At 46.1% G+C, this 16300-nt stretch overlaps 1 protein-coding gene across 2 annotated transcripts in view; it reads left to right on the plus strand.

Moving 5' to 3' along the window:
• Positions 1–12714, plus strand: part of GLRA1 (glycine receptor alpha 1) — a 35598-nt gene extending 22884 nt beyond the window's left edge. The window contains exons 4-9 of one of the 2 annotated variants that reach the window (XM_065849081.2): positions 4864–5087; positions 7044–7126; positions 7758–7895; positions 8421–8635; positions 9287–9433; positions 12319–12714. In XM_065849081.2, the coding sequence (XP_065705153.1) occupies positions 4864–5087; positions 7044–7126; positions 7758–7895; positions 8421–8635; positions 9287–9433; positions 12319–12633 (1122 nt within the window). In that variant the 3' untranslated portion in view covers positions 12634–12714. The remainder of the gene's footprint in view (positions 1–4863; positions 5088–7043; positions 7127–7757; positions 7896–8420; positions 8636–9286; positions 9434–12318) is intronic. The other variant, XM_065849082.2, reaches the window with a different exon arrangement.
• The last annotated feature ends 3586 nt before the right edge of the window (positions 12715–16300 follow it).

Genomic DNA, 16300 nt, shown 5'->3' on the forward strand with positions numbered 1-16300 from the left:
GGAGGCTGCAACTGTCCAAATGTTAAATACTTGCTCAGACACATCTTTGCATGAGCTTTCCAATAAGATAAAAAAATATCCCACAAGACAAACTAAGCAATTCTCTCCAGCCTCACAAGCCACAGGGCAGCAGATAGCAAATATGAGTGATGAAGTGTATGGGTCACGTTTAATACCATATTCACTCAACCCAAGGTCAGTGATAGAAGTAAGTATCAACACACGAAGCCTGTAGCAAAAGCTAGGGTTTGAGCCAGTCATTCTTAAAACCAGTCATCAGTCCCACAGAGATGATAAGCACGTATCAAGTCACACAATGCAAAATGAAAAGGTTTTCACAACATCTCACAGCCTGCTGCAGTTTTAATGTTAGACCTGCAGTGTTTTGGCTGCGGGTTGTCTTCGCACTGAGTGAAGGAGGTGGGAAAAAGAAATAAACAAACAAACCACAACCACACCATGAAATGAGACTGTGCAACTCAAATATAAGGACACTCCAAAAAACCTAACAGAAGCTAAAGAACAAGAGCTTACTACTGAACTCCTAAGCTTGAAATTCAGGATGGTTCCTACTGCCCACCCCCCAGCAGCTCCATCCATAGTCCAAAGGAATACGCTTTCTCCTCCTTTTGTAGGGAGACCCAGAAAAACTTTCTGCTTTGGGTTCCAACACAAAAAACCCACACAAACTTATTAAACACCAGGGTACTGCTCCCACCCCTCACCACATACCTACCTTCCTCAAACAAGCTTCCTCCTCAGCAGCACATCCAACACAGCTACTAACCCCACAACCTCCTGCCCTTGGCCCAGCTGTGGCTTTCACAGCAGCCTTCAAATTGGCTACAGCCCTGGCAAGGTAACGAGGTCCCTTATTAACCCTTCCAAGGTCTGTTTGCAGAGTGGTGTGGTTGGGTTTTTCTGTTTGTTTTCTCAGTCAGTTTTCATGCTCCTTTGCAGAGCAAGTAGCCTTAAAAATGTTTATTCATTCTTTTTCTAGAGAATTAATGCGATGCCAATGAAGCCCCTTGTGTTCTGCTGTCCAGGTGGGATAACAGAATCCCCTCCTGATGGAGTTCAGTCACTCCCCTGTTGTTTTCTCTTTTTTTTCCCCATCAGCAATAGTAAATCTATCAAAGTGAAGTCTCTCACCAAAACTGTTCAGTGTAGAGGTTGGTCTGACAGAACCTCTGAGTCAGGAGCTGAAATTTATTGAGTTTACTGACAGTCCCCACTGCTTTTTCACAGCACCACCCCCAGCCTGCCAGTGCTTTCATCAACTCACTCATCATCAGATGCCAAGACTGGGGTATCCTGGGAAGGAACAGTCTGAAATGATCTCTGTTTCCTTGGCTCTTTGCAAAGCCACTAAGCAGAATTTCATTCCAGCATTATCGAATTGAACTACTTTGATCACTTTGGTTATTTTCTTCCTGCCCTGTGTCATTTCCCCATTGGGACTAAAATGCTTTTTTGCCAAATTGCAAAGCTCCTGAACGCCTTCACAACACAGAGTTGCTGCTCTCCACTCCTCAGCCTGCATAAGATGCTCAGTGCCTGGATGTGATTGGCATGCAAACAAGGAGTTCAAGTGACAAGGATATGGAGAAAGAGTTTGTTGGGTTTTTTTTTCTCAGTTTGCAGCTCCACTAGAAACCTTTTTTTTACTTGAAAGTTCACATCAGAAGTTGGTCCCTTCTGTCTGTCATTTAGGAATAACTGTGGACTTCTTGGTGGTGCTAATTAAGATCTCATACAATAGCATGCAGGAGAAACACTGCGTATCTCCAGATAGCCAATGAATGAGTGTTGTTTGGCTCATCACCTCTCCCCTTGACTGCAATGCCTAGGCATGAAGCTTTCAACACACAGGGTGCTTTATCTGGTACAGAACACTATAACCTTTATCTCAGGCTATATCAAAGCCACAGACATACCCCATTTGCTCTCCATGTCTTCTGCTGGATTCTCGGACAGTGTCCTGTCCAGTTTACAGTCACAGTGCTTGTTTTCACATTTATATTCAAGTAAGCATGGACACAAGAAACCTAAAAAGCTGCTCAGCATCTTCAATACCACAGTGCAATGCAGCTGTCTGTGCTAAGGAAAAAGGCATCTGGGAGGAAACAGGTGTTCTCAGTGGCCAGACCAGGACTGTGGAATAAACCAATTGAGAAGGAAGATCTTCCTAAACATAAACACACACACAGAGGTAAAATACTAATGCCATGAGAGGGCAAAGCCAGAGAATTGCAGTCAGTGCATGTATTATATTTCTTTGTCCTTGTCTTTTTTATATCACAATGTAAATGCTCAGTTGTCTATGTTCCATAACAAAAAGCACCCACTGCAAACACTTGTCTCCAAGGGAGACACACCAGAGTTACTCATCACGCTGCTGGATATGCCCTGGATGGAGGTGGTGCAGTCTCTCACACCACACATTCAGGACATACCTGTGGACTCTTCTGACATGGGACATGAGTACAGGACACTTGGCTTCTGGGCATGAGCAGTTAATTTTCATTTGGCCTATGAGCATGTAATTAAGGTCCTTCATCATGGTGATGAACACTATGGCAGTCATTCTGTCGATAGCCCCTTATACCTGCTGTCGTGGCAATGTAAACCACACTACACCTCTTTTCTCACCCTTTTCTTTCCTTTTGGCAAGTTTTGGAGCTGAAGCAGTGAATTTAGTCCAGCAAAAAAGCTTATCTGTGACAACACAAGCTGTTGTAGAGAGATTGGCTCCCTTTCCCCCTCCCCTTCCAATACTCCATCAGGCTGAGAACACTTCTGGGCAGCTACCACTGAAGTTTCTTCCAAATACGAGTATAATTTGTGTTGTACATGACATAAGCCCCCAACTGGAGCTGACCTGCTAGCATCCAGTGTTATTTGTAGCTGAATAAGCAAAACAACCTTTTGCTTTTTACCTATTAGGTCAGTGACATCGATTTCCCCTGACTGCAGTGGCTGCAGATCTTTACACACAGAAAAGGGAGAACTGAAAGCACACAAATCTGTTCAGGGAGCTGCTGGATGCCATGGAAAGTGGAAAATCAGGGTTGCTTTCTTTTGTCAGGTTTTCGTGACTGGGTAGTCCTGCACTAAGACCGTGGTTCCTAGCTGTCCATACCTATTCAGATTTTCTCAAGACACATTATCCAGAATCAACAGAGATGAATGATCAATTCCACTAGGACTTGCGAAGGTGACAGTCGGAATATCAGGAGAACGAGTGTTGCAACTCTTTTTCATGTTCAGAAGTCCGCTCCTTTTAGCATCAAGTCCTTGCTCCATTTGTTGTTGTCACAATCATTAATGCCATTAGCAGCTTCTGTGCTACAAGGATGCAGATGGCACTAAATGAATTGAAACAGGTTCTAGACCATGGGCTTGGCTGTGAACTAACCCATCCAAAACCACCCAAGACACAATCCTCTCCAAAGCCTCCAGTATGAATGGACTCCACAAGAGTCTCGTTCTCCTGGACAAGAGGTTGTAGGTTCATAAGCAAGACATCATTTGAGGCAGCAACATCAGAAAGACTATTTTCCACATGCATGCTTCAACTCCAGAGCTTTGCGTTCTCCAAATGGAAATAACAGACCTGATGGCAGAGTCAGGGAGATCCCTTCAGAAGTGCCAAATGCTCTCACTGAAAGGAAGGTCCTAGTGCCTGCAGCAGGTATTAGATACCAGCAAGCGAGTCAGACATGCTCCATTAACTGTCTGTTAATAAAAGTCTTCAAAGTACATTAATATTAAAAAGGCACCAAAAACCCTTCATCATGATAGCAACTATTAGTTTGGGCCAGGGCAGTGAAATTGGTTTATTATGTGCTGCTCTTCAGACACAGTCTGCCTCTATACTTAGAAAATGCCAATTAATTTCTGGACATGAAGCTTTTATCCCTCTCCTGATAGCTGGCATGTCCTCTCCCCATTTCAATTTGTTGGCTCACTTTCCTATGTGAAATTCAGCAGAAAGGGGGCATGCAGATCACCCTGGGAAGCTATTGGTCAGACAGGGAGAACAGAAATTGCCTTTAATTATCCAGGACAGCATCTGAGCTCAACCTCAGCAGCCAGCCTTGGCCTGAGGAACTCGGGGGAGCTGTAAGACACATGGTTATGAGGCAAATACCATTTTGGATAGTGCTGGGGGACTAGCTTCAATTAAAGGAAATTGCATGCCATAAAATCTGTAGCATTTATGGCATTTTGACATTAAAGACCAGAGGGCACTCACTTAGGATTAGGAGAGCAGACTTCATGCACATCCCTCCCATCTTCACGTACTCTCAAGGACAGCTGTTCCCACCAGTTCATCAGTTACCCTTATATCAGTGGACACACAGGGAACGTCCCTTCTCTGGCCTGCCTGTCTCACTGTGCCTGTTCTTTTCACAAATCTGGAAGAACCAGAGATAGTCACAATGCAGAATCATTCAAACTGAAAGGAAATTGGTTTCAAAGTCCTTTTCCCCTTAATCCTCTGCAACAGTCAACTTGCTGACACCAGCCCTTATGACCCCACAGCTGAACATCACTTCTCCAGCCCTGGGGTTCAGACTAGAGGTCTCGACACTTCACACACAGCTGGTGATTGCTGTGACAGAGGGATGGAAGGATAGGCAGCTACTCATGCTATGAGATAGCTGTAAGCTACAGAGCTAAAAATAATGACAGCTCCTTGAGATTTTATGCCAAGAAGGTATTGGGAAGTTTGGGAACGTAGGTCTAGACATGGTTTGTTTTCAAGAATGATTTTAGTACTTGTTCCCCAGTTCTCAGGACTTTTAGCCTGCTCTGAGCACTAACTGTGTTTCTCTGCTCCCTGCTTACACCGTGCAGGATTACAGGGTGAACATCTTCCTGCGACAGCAGTGGAATGACCCACGGCTGGCATACAACGAATACCCAGATGACTCTCTGGACCTGGACCCCTCTATGCTGGACTCCATCTGGAAGCCTGACTTGTTCTTTGCTAATGAGAAAGGGGCCCATTTCCATGAGATTACCACAGACAACAAGCTTCTGAGAATCTCCAGAAATGGCAATGTCCTCTACAGCATCAGGTGAGGTGACTCAATGGGGAGAGTGCCACCAAGGTGGAGGAGGGCAAAGCCAAACTCTCATTGTTCAACCTAAAATGAGAACATAGAGACTTTGAGAAAAGAAATTGAGAGGTTGTAAGTGGGAGAGCATTCAGTTAACAGCATCATAGCAACGTGGTGGGAAGGAACCTCCAGAGGTCTCCCATGCAACCATCTCCTGACAATTGATAACGGTAGCTCAGGTTGGCTGTGACTTCGGTCAAACTGAAACGTTCCATGGATGGATATCCCACAGCCTTTGTGGGCAGCCTGTGCCAATGTTTCATCCTTCTGTTCTTCTTTGAAAAAAAAAAATAAGGGGACGAACTTTCCTATCTCCATCATCTCCAAATGAAAATACAGGTTTCTTCTTAAGTGCATTTTCTTGTGAAAACCAAAAAGAAAGAGGACATTCATGATGGAAGGGCACAATGTATGTAGTTTCCAAAAGGAGAAACAGTCTTTCCCCTAAAAACAAACAAAAAAAATCCATCCAAAGCGCACTGCCGTTTTTCTAATTGGTTCTTTGTTCCTCCTATTTGCAGTAGTGAAACTCTAATCAAGGAACTTACAAGAAGGTGGACTTTGTCCCATGGACCCAGAACTCACCATGCACAGCACCGGGTTCACCCAAAATCACCCCTGAGCATGCACTTGTCCAACATGTGCTCAGCATCTCATAGCCTGGTTGCAGCCACAGTCACCCCTGTTTCACATCCGTCAGATATTTACAGTAAAGCCTTCTCAGGTGGTTTGTCTGAAGATCTAATCGAAAGCTTATCTCTCTGATTGATCAGGGATGGGGTCCCCTGCCAGAGATGTGATGAGAAAAACAAAGTGGACAAAGGCTAGTTGTGACTCTCTTCTACTGAGGTGTTTCTTAAATACAAAAAATGCAGCTGTTTTCATTTAAAAAAGGAACTTGGACAGGTCAATTCTTTCCACTGTCAGGTCTTCTGCACCAACATGTCTCGAAACTCAAGCAGAGAATTCTTGTGTCCACCATAATGATTTAAGTTAAAATATCTTTCCCTTCTACTAAGTATCGTGTAGGTCTGATGATAGAAAAATTCAACTCCTGTCTCCCAGGAAATTCTGCTATTTCTACATCAAGGCAAAAAGCTGAAAAATCTAAACACTTCAGGGCACAACATTTTCAGCATTATCAAAGCAAATAACACAAGCCTAAATCTCTGAATCAAATCTTTTAGTATCAGCTTGTTGAAGCAAACAAACATTTTGAGCATAGATCATGGCACAGGGCAGCACAGCAACACCACAGAAAATACAGCCTGCGCTTAGTGCAAAATGGAGCTTCAGAAACAAAAGTAGAGTTCTCAAGAGGCACAGCAGGATTTCAGGAAGATAGAGAGATTCACATTGACTTACAACAGGGCATTTTCCCTGCAGAAGATACTACGAGAGTCTTTCTTTTCCCCCACAGCAACATGTGATCTTGACCAACCTCTTTTTTTTTTAACTCCTGGCTCAGAAATACTCTGTTCGAAGATTTCCAAACAGTCCCAGTGTCTAGAAATGCATCTGGGGTGTCCAGAGGATGGGTTTGGGCTTGCTGCTAATCCAGACTGTTGTGAACATGAGGCAAGAACTAAAAACAGAAGCAGCAAAACTGTTTGGTGTGGGAACTCTTTGCTCTGCACAGTCCAAAACAACATTGCAATAAAAAGCCATCTGCAGCAGGTGGCTCTGGTGGGAATTATATCACAGACCCAAACGCTCGGCATTTCTGATGCTTTCCAACACCACATGTGAAACCACAGGCAGGGAAGTGGTGAATGATCAGTCATTCCCCCCAGCACACTAGTGTGTCCCAGGCAAGGTACCAGCCTGTTTGCAACATTGAATGTTCAAGGGGTTCATCCCCTCATCGGTACCACAAACCACGTGGCATTCCCTTGTGCTGTCTTCTCTCCTCAGGATCACGCTGACTCTGGCCTGCCCCATGGACCTGAAGAACTTCCCCATGGACGTACAGACGTGCATCATGCAGTTAGAAAGCTGTGAGTCCTGCGCACATCTTCATTTTGGAGAGGAGACAACGTGTTTTCCCTCCCCCTTTCACCTACCATCTCCTTCCTCAGCCGCAACCCATTCCCAGTTCAGCCTTCACTGGAGACTTGCTCAAGACCCACTTGGTCAGGATTTCCATTCACTCAGCACATGTGACATTTCCTAGAGAAGCCAAACCTTAAAAGATCCCCTGGGAGGAGCTCTGGCTTCCTTGTATTTACATTGGCCTTTCACTTTGGAGGAGAAAGGTGGAAGTGCTTTCAGTTGCAAATGCGATTTTTTCTCTCTGGATGAACATTTGCCCCTTGTACACATTGTTTATCCCAAAGGAGGGAGAGATAACGAACAACCTCACTCAGAGAAAGAGGTCAAGTTTGAAATAATAGCAAACAGCCTAGCAGGCCAAATTAAATAAAATATGTGATTTGTTGCAGACACTGCCCCAGCTTTTACCATATGCATAAGCAGTTCTGCCTAAACTCAGATTAAATCATTACAGCACTGCCAAGGAAGGCCAGGATAAGTCCCTGCCTCCAATCATAGCTCTCTTCTACAAATCTGTCCCTTTTTAGATCAGCATTTATTTTGTTTCACGCAGTATTTGTCCCGTCCTCTCAACAGTTGGCTACACAATGAACGATCTCATATTTGAGTGGCAAGAAAAAGGAGCCGTGCAAGTTGCTGATGGTTTGACTTTGCCTCAGTTTATCCTCAAAGAAGAAAAAGACTTGAGATACTGCACAAAGCACTACAACACAGGTCAGTGCTGTTTACCATTAGCTGCTGGGTTCATTCAAGAGAAATTCAGGACTGTGCATCTGACAGAAGCTCTTGCTACATCTGGTGGCACTCTGGTAATACAAGGCTTGCCCTGCACAGCTAGAGATAATATATATATAAATACACATAGATATGTTATCAGTAAATATACACATATATAGCAAATAAAAAGCTAATAGACACAGATGTGTGGAATCCTCTTGTCCCCAGTAATACCTGCATCAGTTCAAGTGTGTTTGGTCTGAAGTTCTCTCCCAGCATCTTTTATCTTCGATGCAAGGGAGCAGGCAAAATTTAACTGACAAAGGACATATTGCCAAGAGCTTTCTTTGCTATGTTGATGTTGTACATTCATATTTCAGAACTGGACAACAGCTGTTAATTTCCTCCTCTAACATGACTCTAGTACTAGGCAATGCAAGGAAAGTCCCCAAAAAAGAGCTGAAAACAGAAGGCTAACCGTGCCTTATCAGTAATCTTGCATGTATCTCTCATTGTTCTCAGGCAAGTTCACCTGTATAGAAGCTCGTTTCCACCTGGAGCGGCAGATGGGCTATTACTTGATCCAGATGTACATCCCCAGCCTCCTTATTGTCATTCTGTCCTGGATCTCCTTCTGGATCAATATGGATGCTGCACCTGCTCGCGTTGGCCTGGGGATCACCACAGTCCTCACTATGACCACACAGAGTTCCGGTTCCCGAGCATCACTGCCCAAGGTAGGAACACACTTATCTTCGTAGGGGGGCAAAATGTGCACTTTCTGGGAACAGCACATAAGTCAGTCACCACACAGATCCTCCTGCTCAACACACAGGCACTCTGCTGCCATTCCACTATTCTAGTTTAAGAGCAAGCAGAACAAATTCCAGTCCCCTCCTGAAAAAACTTTAGCAGAGTTTCTATGACTAGCAGCAAAACTTCCCCTAAGATTCAGCACTTGCTGCAAGACTCATCACAGCTCCCAGTAGCCAGGAGCTCTGTACCTTACAAACCCGTGTGACCATCACACATTCTAGCATTTTACTCACTTGACCATCATATTTTTATATTACTGACATTCCTTACAATTAAAGTCTTCTGGTATGATCAGATTGGATTACTATTTTCCTTGCATATAAACCAACACAATCAAGACCTGGATAAATTAAAAACTGTGGAACTATTGCTACTTAACAGCCCAGGAGCAGCTACAGTGGCCTGATAATACACTCATGTTAAATTAGCGAGATTTTGATATTCGGTAAGAGATGTCACCTGTATCATGGCTTGGTCAACTCCTTCCAAAGACTGTGGGAGTAACATGGTAAGCAAAAAGCCATTTGAGTGGAAAAAAACACCCCATCTCAGTTTCTCTCTCTGGCTCCTAGGTGTCCTACGTGAAGGCCATAGACATCTGGATGGCTGTGTGCTTGCTGTTTGTGTTCTCCGCGCTTCTAGAGTATGCTGCTGTCAACTTTGTGTCCCGGCAGCACAAAGAGCTGCTCAGGTTCAGAAGGAAGAGGAGGCATCATAAGGTAATACACAAGGCATGCAAGACACAGCTGAAACCTGTCCAAGCAGAACATCACTACATGGTCAAGTGAACTGAGCCACTGGCTCCCAGGGAAGTCCTCAGTATTTAGTCAGATGTTAAGGAGTGTGACACATCAAAAAGCAGGGCTACCTCAGTGAATTGTGTCTCTTCTAACAGTCTGATGATCCCTTGAGTCTAGCAAGATGCTTTTTGTTAGCCAGTCAAATGGTCTAAGCCAAAAGGGTTATTCTCAACAGAATAATTTCCACGCAGCAGTGTTGTGGTCTGAGTTCTCTACAGAAGACACAGCGAGGGCTGGGGGAGAGGCAGGTGGGGCAGTGGGAGGGATGTCTATCAGAGGACAGTATCCCCAACAAGACAGCCAACATTAGCCTGGAGGTAAGTGACACTTCTTTTGTCTCTGTCATCTCTGTGTTCAAAAGCATCTGCTTCTCAGACTGACTGCAAATTTCTCTCAGAAGGGAAGAGCATTCTTCTCAGCCTTGGCCTTGCTCTGTGCTCCTTCGCCATGGCTAATGCCAGCCTGAGCGTGCACGTGTCACACGCATCCCCTGCAGCCCGGACCCTTCTAGCTTTTAGGCTGAGGTACCACAGCAAAGATTTCACTTCAGAGGATGCACTAGGAGGAAACAGAAAGGTGGCTGTGATCACAACACCAAAGGCACTTAAAAATTGCCCTTCATTAACTAGTAGAATCAGGTAGGTGGTATCAAATTTTCAGCACCAGGCCTGAGAGTCAGCCCTAAACTAGCATTAAAAAAACTCAGGAGAGCTCCTAGGAGATCACCAAAATCTGCCTACAGTTTTACTCATACATATTTGTCTACCCTCTATTTTGAAGAACCCTTCATGATCCATCACACCCAGAGACCCCCCCCATTCCCTTGCTTCACTGTCGCAGTGTCCCAGCCATTAGAAGGCTTTCCCAGGGTCTAATCTGTCCTACAGCAGTTCAGAGTGTGTGTTCGTGGAACTGCCACCATTCCAGGAGGCAGCAAGGATTAAGGAGCAGGAATCCCCGTCTCTTTGAAGATTTGCCTTTCTCTGCTTCAGTTGTCCTATCTGCAAAACCAGAGATAATACTTCACTTGTCCCCAACACAGGCAGGACCAGGGATGAAAATTGTTGGACAAATGCAAGGGAAAAGAAATAACAGATAAGACCATCAGCACGCATCGATTTTGTCTGGCCAGAACAAGACCTTGCCATCTCAAAATCAAGTGAGACAGTTTTGGTTGAGAAGGTGCAGTCTGCTTAATGGAGCCAAAGCTAAAACCACCCAACATGGGTGTCTTGTAGTGCTTTCATCTCTTCATCTAGATTCAGGTATCCTGTCTCTGGATCTATGGTGGTGTATGCAGATTGGTCTGTTGATAAAACAAGATGAGTTTAAAAGATATTTGCTAGAGATGTTCCACTGAACACAAGGCTGCTATTACAATCCCTGCCCAATCTCACAGCAATTTAATTGGAACAAAGCATAAACAAAAAAAGCGAAATTAACAAGGTTTGCAAGCTTATCAGAAAACTAGAAGCTGACTGTGAATATGCAAATGGCCTAGTGCAGCTGCCAAAGAACCTAATTACTCTGTCCTGTTGTGCTGACTTGTGTGGGTAGCTCTGCCTGGTTTAGGTATGGCATACAAGGCTGAAAACAAGTGAGGTGTTGCAGCGATCCACGCTGGTGGAGGCAGCTGGGGAGAAGACCAGCCCATGCCCACATTTATTAGGTCTGCTCAAATCACAACCTACGAGCCATTTTTCAGAGCTCTATGTGCCAGACAATCGTGGCTGTTTTGCTTTGCTCAGGTATGCCAGCGTGCTCTCCGTTCTGCTCCTCTGCCCCAGACCCCAGCACAGCGCCTCCATCCCACGCAGCTACCTGCTCGGTACAGGGGCCATCCAGAAAAGACACTCTGCAAAGGAGAGGGGAAGGGGCAGCGGGACACGTGGGGCAGGCAGGTTACGAGGGATGGGGCTGGTGGGTCAGTGCTGGGGGACAGAGTGTGGATCAGCCTCTGTGACAGATAATTAGTATCATTGGTCTAGTAATTAGCCTCAACAAGCAGAGACTCGGGTGTCTGACAATGCCTCTGCAAAGTGCTGGTTGTATTACTTGGGCCAAATTTGGTTTTCCCTGTGATTACATCCCTGTGTCTACTAATATAGAGCCTGCAAAGCCTCCGCTGAAAAACAGCGATAGCATTTGCTTTTAGACTGAAAAATAGAGAATTTTCCCTGCTCAGCAATTAGAATTACCACTAGCAGCCATGTCTTACTGCTGACCTATAGACAGGTGTTTCTGTTCCTCACCTGGAAAACGGCTCGTGGGGAGGGGCTGCGGGGGTCGGGGTCCCGTGGGCAGGTGAGCTGAGGGCTGCTTGCAGAGGTCTTTTCCTGGACGGGTCTCGGCGCCTGCACATCCATGTAACTCTGTAGGAAGTCTTGCTCTGCGGCTTCGACTACCTGAGTTTCATGGAGCCCACTCCTTCTGGGCGAGCTGATACAGCACAGGCAAAGCAAAGAAGGTGCTGATAGGAGCAGGGGTGGGGGGGAGAGGCAGAAGCAAAACAGGGGATGCAATTGGAAAAATGAATACAGTACCATAAACCCTTCAAGTATGTCAAAGCCACCAGTGGGGTGGAAGTCAGTCCTGTTCTCCATGGGGTGCCTGGATCCCCTGATTTGCATCTGTGTGTCACACAGCTGGCACCCCTCTATAAGGCTGATCTCCCAAGAGCAGAGGGTTTGGCAAAGGATGCTGAGGTCGGGGCATGACGGTGGCGTCTTCCCCTTGCAGAGCAGGAAGCTGTCAGCGGAGAGCCTTATAGCGAGGGTGCACGGTCTATATCTCATTTTAAGTAGAGCCCCATGTTGAATCTGTTTCAGGAGGATGAAGCTGGTGAGGGCAGGTTCAACTTCACGGCCTACGGGATGGGACCAGCTTGCCTACAAGCCAAGGATGGCATCTCCGTCAAGGGTGCCAACAACAACAACACGGCCAACCCCGTCCCCCCACCGTCCCGCTCCCCCGAGGAGATGCGAAAGCTCTTCATCCAGCGAGCCAAGAAGATCGACAAGATCTCGCGCATCGGCTTCCCCATGGCATTCCTCATCTTCAACATTTTCTACTGGATCATCTACAAGATCGTCCGCAGAGAGGATGTGCACAACCAGTGAGGGAAGGGGAGCAGCTGGGAGGGAGCGAGCAATCCTTTATATATGTGCAATAGCAATGCAGCAATGCATGAATTTAAGAATGTGGCAATATCTACTAAAAAAAAAGGGGGGGGGGGGGTGGAACTGGGAGGGACTTTTAATCATGTGAACTGAGGATGACTGGCACAGGGAGGAGAAAAGCTCTTGACCTAGGGAGTTCAGGGTGGGTTTTAGTTTTACAGCATAGGAAGGTTTGGATTGCTCCAGCTGCAATCCAAGCAGTGTAATATATTAATATATATTCATGCTTAATTATAACGCAAAAAGAAAACAATCAAAAAAACACAAACAAAAAAAAAATCCTTTTTTTTAGCCTATTAACAGCTTAGATTCTCAAGTCACTGGAATGATTCATAATTCCATGTGCAGAAATGCTTTATCTGATTTTTGCTATAGAAAGGCCATACTAGTCAAGCACGTGGGGAAAAAAAGCCCTAACAAATGAAAAGAAAAAACGCTTCTCTAGGTTCTGCACTTTGAAAAGGGGATAGATGAGGAAACTTAAGAAAGAGGCTGTGAGTTGTTTATTTTATATTTTTATTTTTTTTAGTCATGGTTTTGCCAATCAAACACTTTGTGACTTTTGGATAGAGGAAAACAAATACATTATCTCTCCCATCCTCATCAGAGAATGGGAAACGTTAGAAGGACATCAGGGCTTCCATCAGAAATCACAGGTACCTTCTGTCCTTTTAAACAACCTGGCAGGATTCAAGTCCCAGGAGTCAGAAATAAGATTCAGAATGCTAGAAATTATGAAGAGTTTTTAAAACAGCTCTTTTGTTTTTCCCAAACACCCTTTTGCCATGTTTGTTTATAATAGGGGTAGGATGGAAGTGTCCGTTGAGTTAAAGCAGAAGTTATATTTAACATTTAGAGAAACCAGGCATTTTCAATGCCTTGTTGCAACAGGGCCGGGCGAATGGCAATATTGTTAGTAAGGGATGGGGGGTGGGAAGGTGTGTACAGAGAGAGCAGCTCTTATTTTCAGACATTTCATAGTAGTAGTATTCATAGCAAAGCTCTGAAACTCTATTTTTGTATCTATTTTGGTGCTGCATTTAGCTTTAATGCGGATGGGAAGCCGGAGCGGGGCTGCTTTGCCGCAGGGGAGCCTGGCACAGTTGGGTGGGGATGGGGAAGGGAGGGAGGGAGGTGGGAATGGGTGAGCAAGGGGGTTTCCCTTTGGCCCCGTGGTAGCACAGGTTGGTGTTGGCAGCTGGGGCTGGGGGGGACACATCAAATGCATTCAGGGTGTTCTTTGAAAGCCTGGCTTGGGGCTGGCGTGGGCAAGTCAAGGGCTTGATGCCCCACTTGCCCGGCTGGGACCCTGGTATGAGCTGGGCTGCAGCACCCGTGTGATTCGGTCGTGTTCATTTGCACTTTAGCAAGGAGGGTAAAAGAGAGTGTGAAGGAAGAGACAATCAGTCTGCACTGAAGCACTTGGGGTCAGGTCTTCATTAGGCACTAAATGAAGGCAGAGAGACAAGCAGCACCCAAAGGGTGCTTCTACCATCCTCTCCTGCTCAGGACAGGGCTGCAGCTGAGCTGGGCTGGGCTGCAGATCCCACGCTCGCCGCAGGAACACAGAGCTTCCCAATTGCAGAAGCTGCCACCCCCACAGCAGATGGAGCAGCTCCCAGCAAAGTGCCCTCTGGTGCTGTCAGGTCCCATCTGGCCCAGGGCAGCAGCACCCAAGCCTGGACTGGGAGGTTGGGACCCCATGCTCAGCTGTGGGTGTCCCAGCCAGCACAGCAAGAGGCAGCTATGGGAGAGGGCAGGGGAGCGCAGGGACCTGTGAGCTGTCCTAGCACAGGGTCAGTGCCAAGAGGAGGAAGCCCAGAGCGAGCACCAGGGTTCTCCTGGGATGGGTAGAGTGACACCCATCTCCAAGGCTGCCAATTCAGCACCTTTCACCAGCACTAAATACACTTTACTTTAAAAAAAAAAAAAAAAAGAAAAGAAAAGAAAAAAAAAGAAAAGAAAATAAAGAAAGAAAGAAACCAAGGATAAGAGCAACAAGGAAAAAAAAGAGAGAAAAAAACACACAATGGGCACTGTGTGAACTAAGGCAAAAGGCAACATTTCCGAAAGTTTTGGCAAAGGCCACATAAGTTCCCCGAGTCTCTTTGCACTGCTGAGACAGGGAAAGGGCATGTGGCACCAGTGCGAACCAGTGTATCAGCCCCTTCTCCCCCTTTCCTCCATTGGAGCAGCAGAAAAGCTGTGGGCTGAGGACTTCTCCTTCCCCTGGCAGACAGAGCTTTCCCACGCAGGGAGATCTCAGGCTGTCGGGCAGAGCCGCTATGGGACAACTTTCCGAGCCTTGGCTGGAGCCCAAGTCCACTGCTGGCTCTGGTTTTGCTTGCTGAATTATTGAACTCTCTCTGCGTGCACGACGGGCGGTTGTGCCAGCTGCGGGTTGTGTGATCGCTTCAAACGGCGCATCCTTGTCTGAGATGAAAGAGCAAATCCAGGGAATTCCCCTCCTGCCCGACAGCGGGGCAGAGGCTTGGCAGCCCGCATACCACGGCTCCTCGCTCATGCAGGGGAACAACTGCAAATCACTGTCATTTGGGCAAAAAGAAGGTCTTGCCTCTTATGCCCAGGCCTTGTACTTCGAAGTTGGGCAATTCGGTTGTCATTCACACAACTTCTCGCTCTCCCCAGGCTACCTGGGACGTCCACTGGGGCACAGCCAGCTGCAGGGCTGCGTGTTTCTTTCCTAACCGGAGCTGCTGTAGGTTGTTAACATCCTCCCACCCAAGTGAGTTTTGATCCTACAACCCAAGGGCGAGACCAGAGCAAGAAGGAGGAATATGTTCCCACCTCGCTTTATTCTGCTCTAGCTTATAGAAGGGCCTCAAGACCAAAGAGAAATCCCATGTTCATCCTAGACCTACTGCTTGGAGATGCAGATAAGCTCACAGTTACTGCTTCACTAAAGCTCTGGTGTCACTTTATGGCACTAAGGCCAGAGGAAGGCAAACTAGGGACTAGAAGTCATCAGAAAGATGCTCGCATTTCCTGCTCATGTGGAAGCACTTCTGCTGCTAGTGAAGCCCATGAGAATAGGACAGAGATAAGAATTACATGCTTACCAGCCTGCCTTTGCATCCAGTTCAACTCTGCCAACCACCAGACACGTTTCATGCTCACCGTAAGCAGTGTTATTTTCTCTTCATTAAGCAGCCAGTTTCCATTCAGGCCATTTTCCAGCCTCAGGGCTGCCTGCACAGTGACAGCAATTGCATCCCAACGTGAAATATGCTGGGTCTTGGCAAAGGTCTGATGGTGCTGAGATAGCTGCTCCACAGAGCTCTCGCCAGACAGCTTCACCATACAGACAAGACCTTAGACTGTCCTAGGAGCCCCTGGCAAGTCTGTGCAGTTCTCAAAATCAAACATTTCTCTCCATCTGTACTTGGCTGTGTTTAGTCTCCGTATTGCAACAGAACCTGCTTTGATAACTTAGCTCATCTTCAAAGTAGGCTACTTTTAATAGTGCCAGAAATTACATTTATTAGCAAGAATGTACAGGATTTGATACTGCGAGGTAGCCTTATGCATATTGATGGAATTTAACTTGGTAATTGTTAGCTCTTGTTAAGAACGAGGCTCAGAAGCA

The sequence above is a fragment of the Patagioenas fasciata genome, chromosome 14 (genome assembly GCF_037038585.1).
Source record: "Patagioenas fasciata isolate bPatFas1 chromosome 14, bPatFas1.hap1, whole genome shotgun sequence".
Lineage (NCBI taxonomy): Eukaryota > Metazoa > Chordata > Aves > Columbiformes > Columbidae > Patagioenas > Patagioenas fasciata.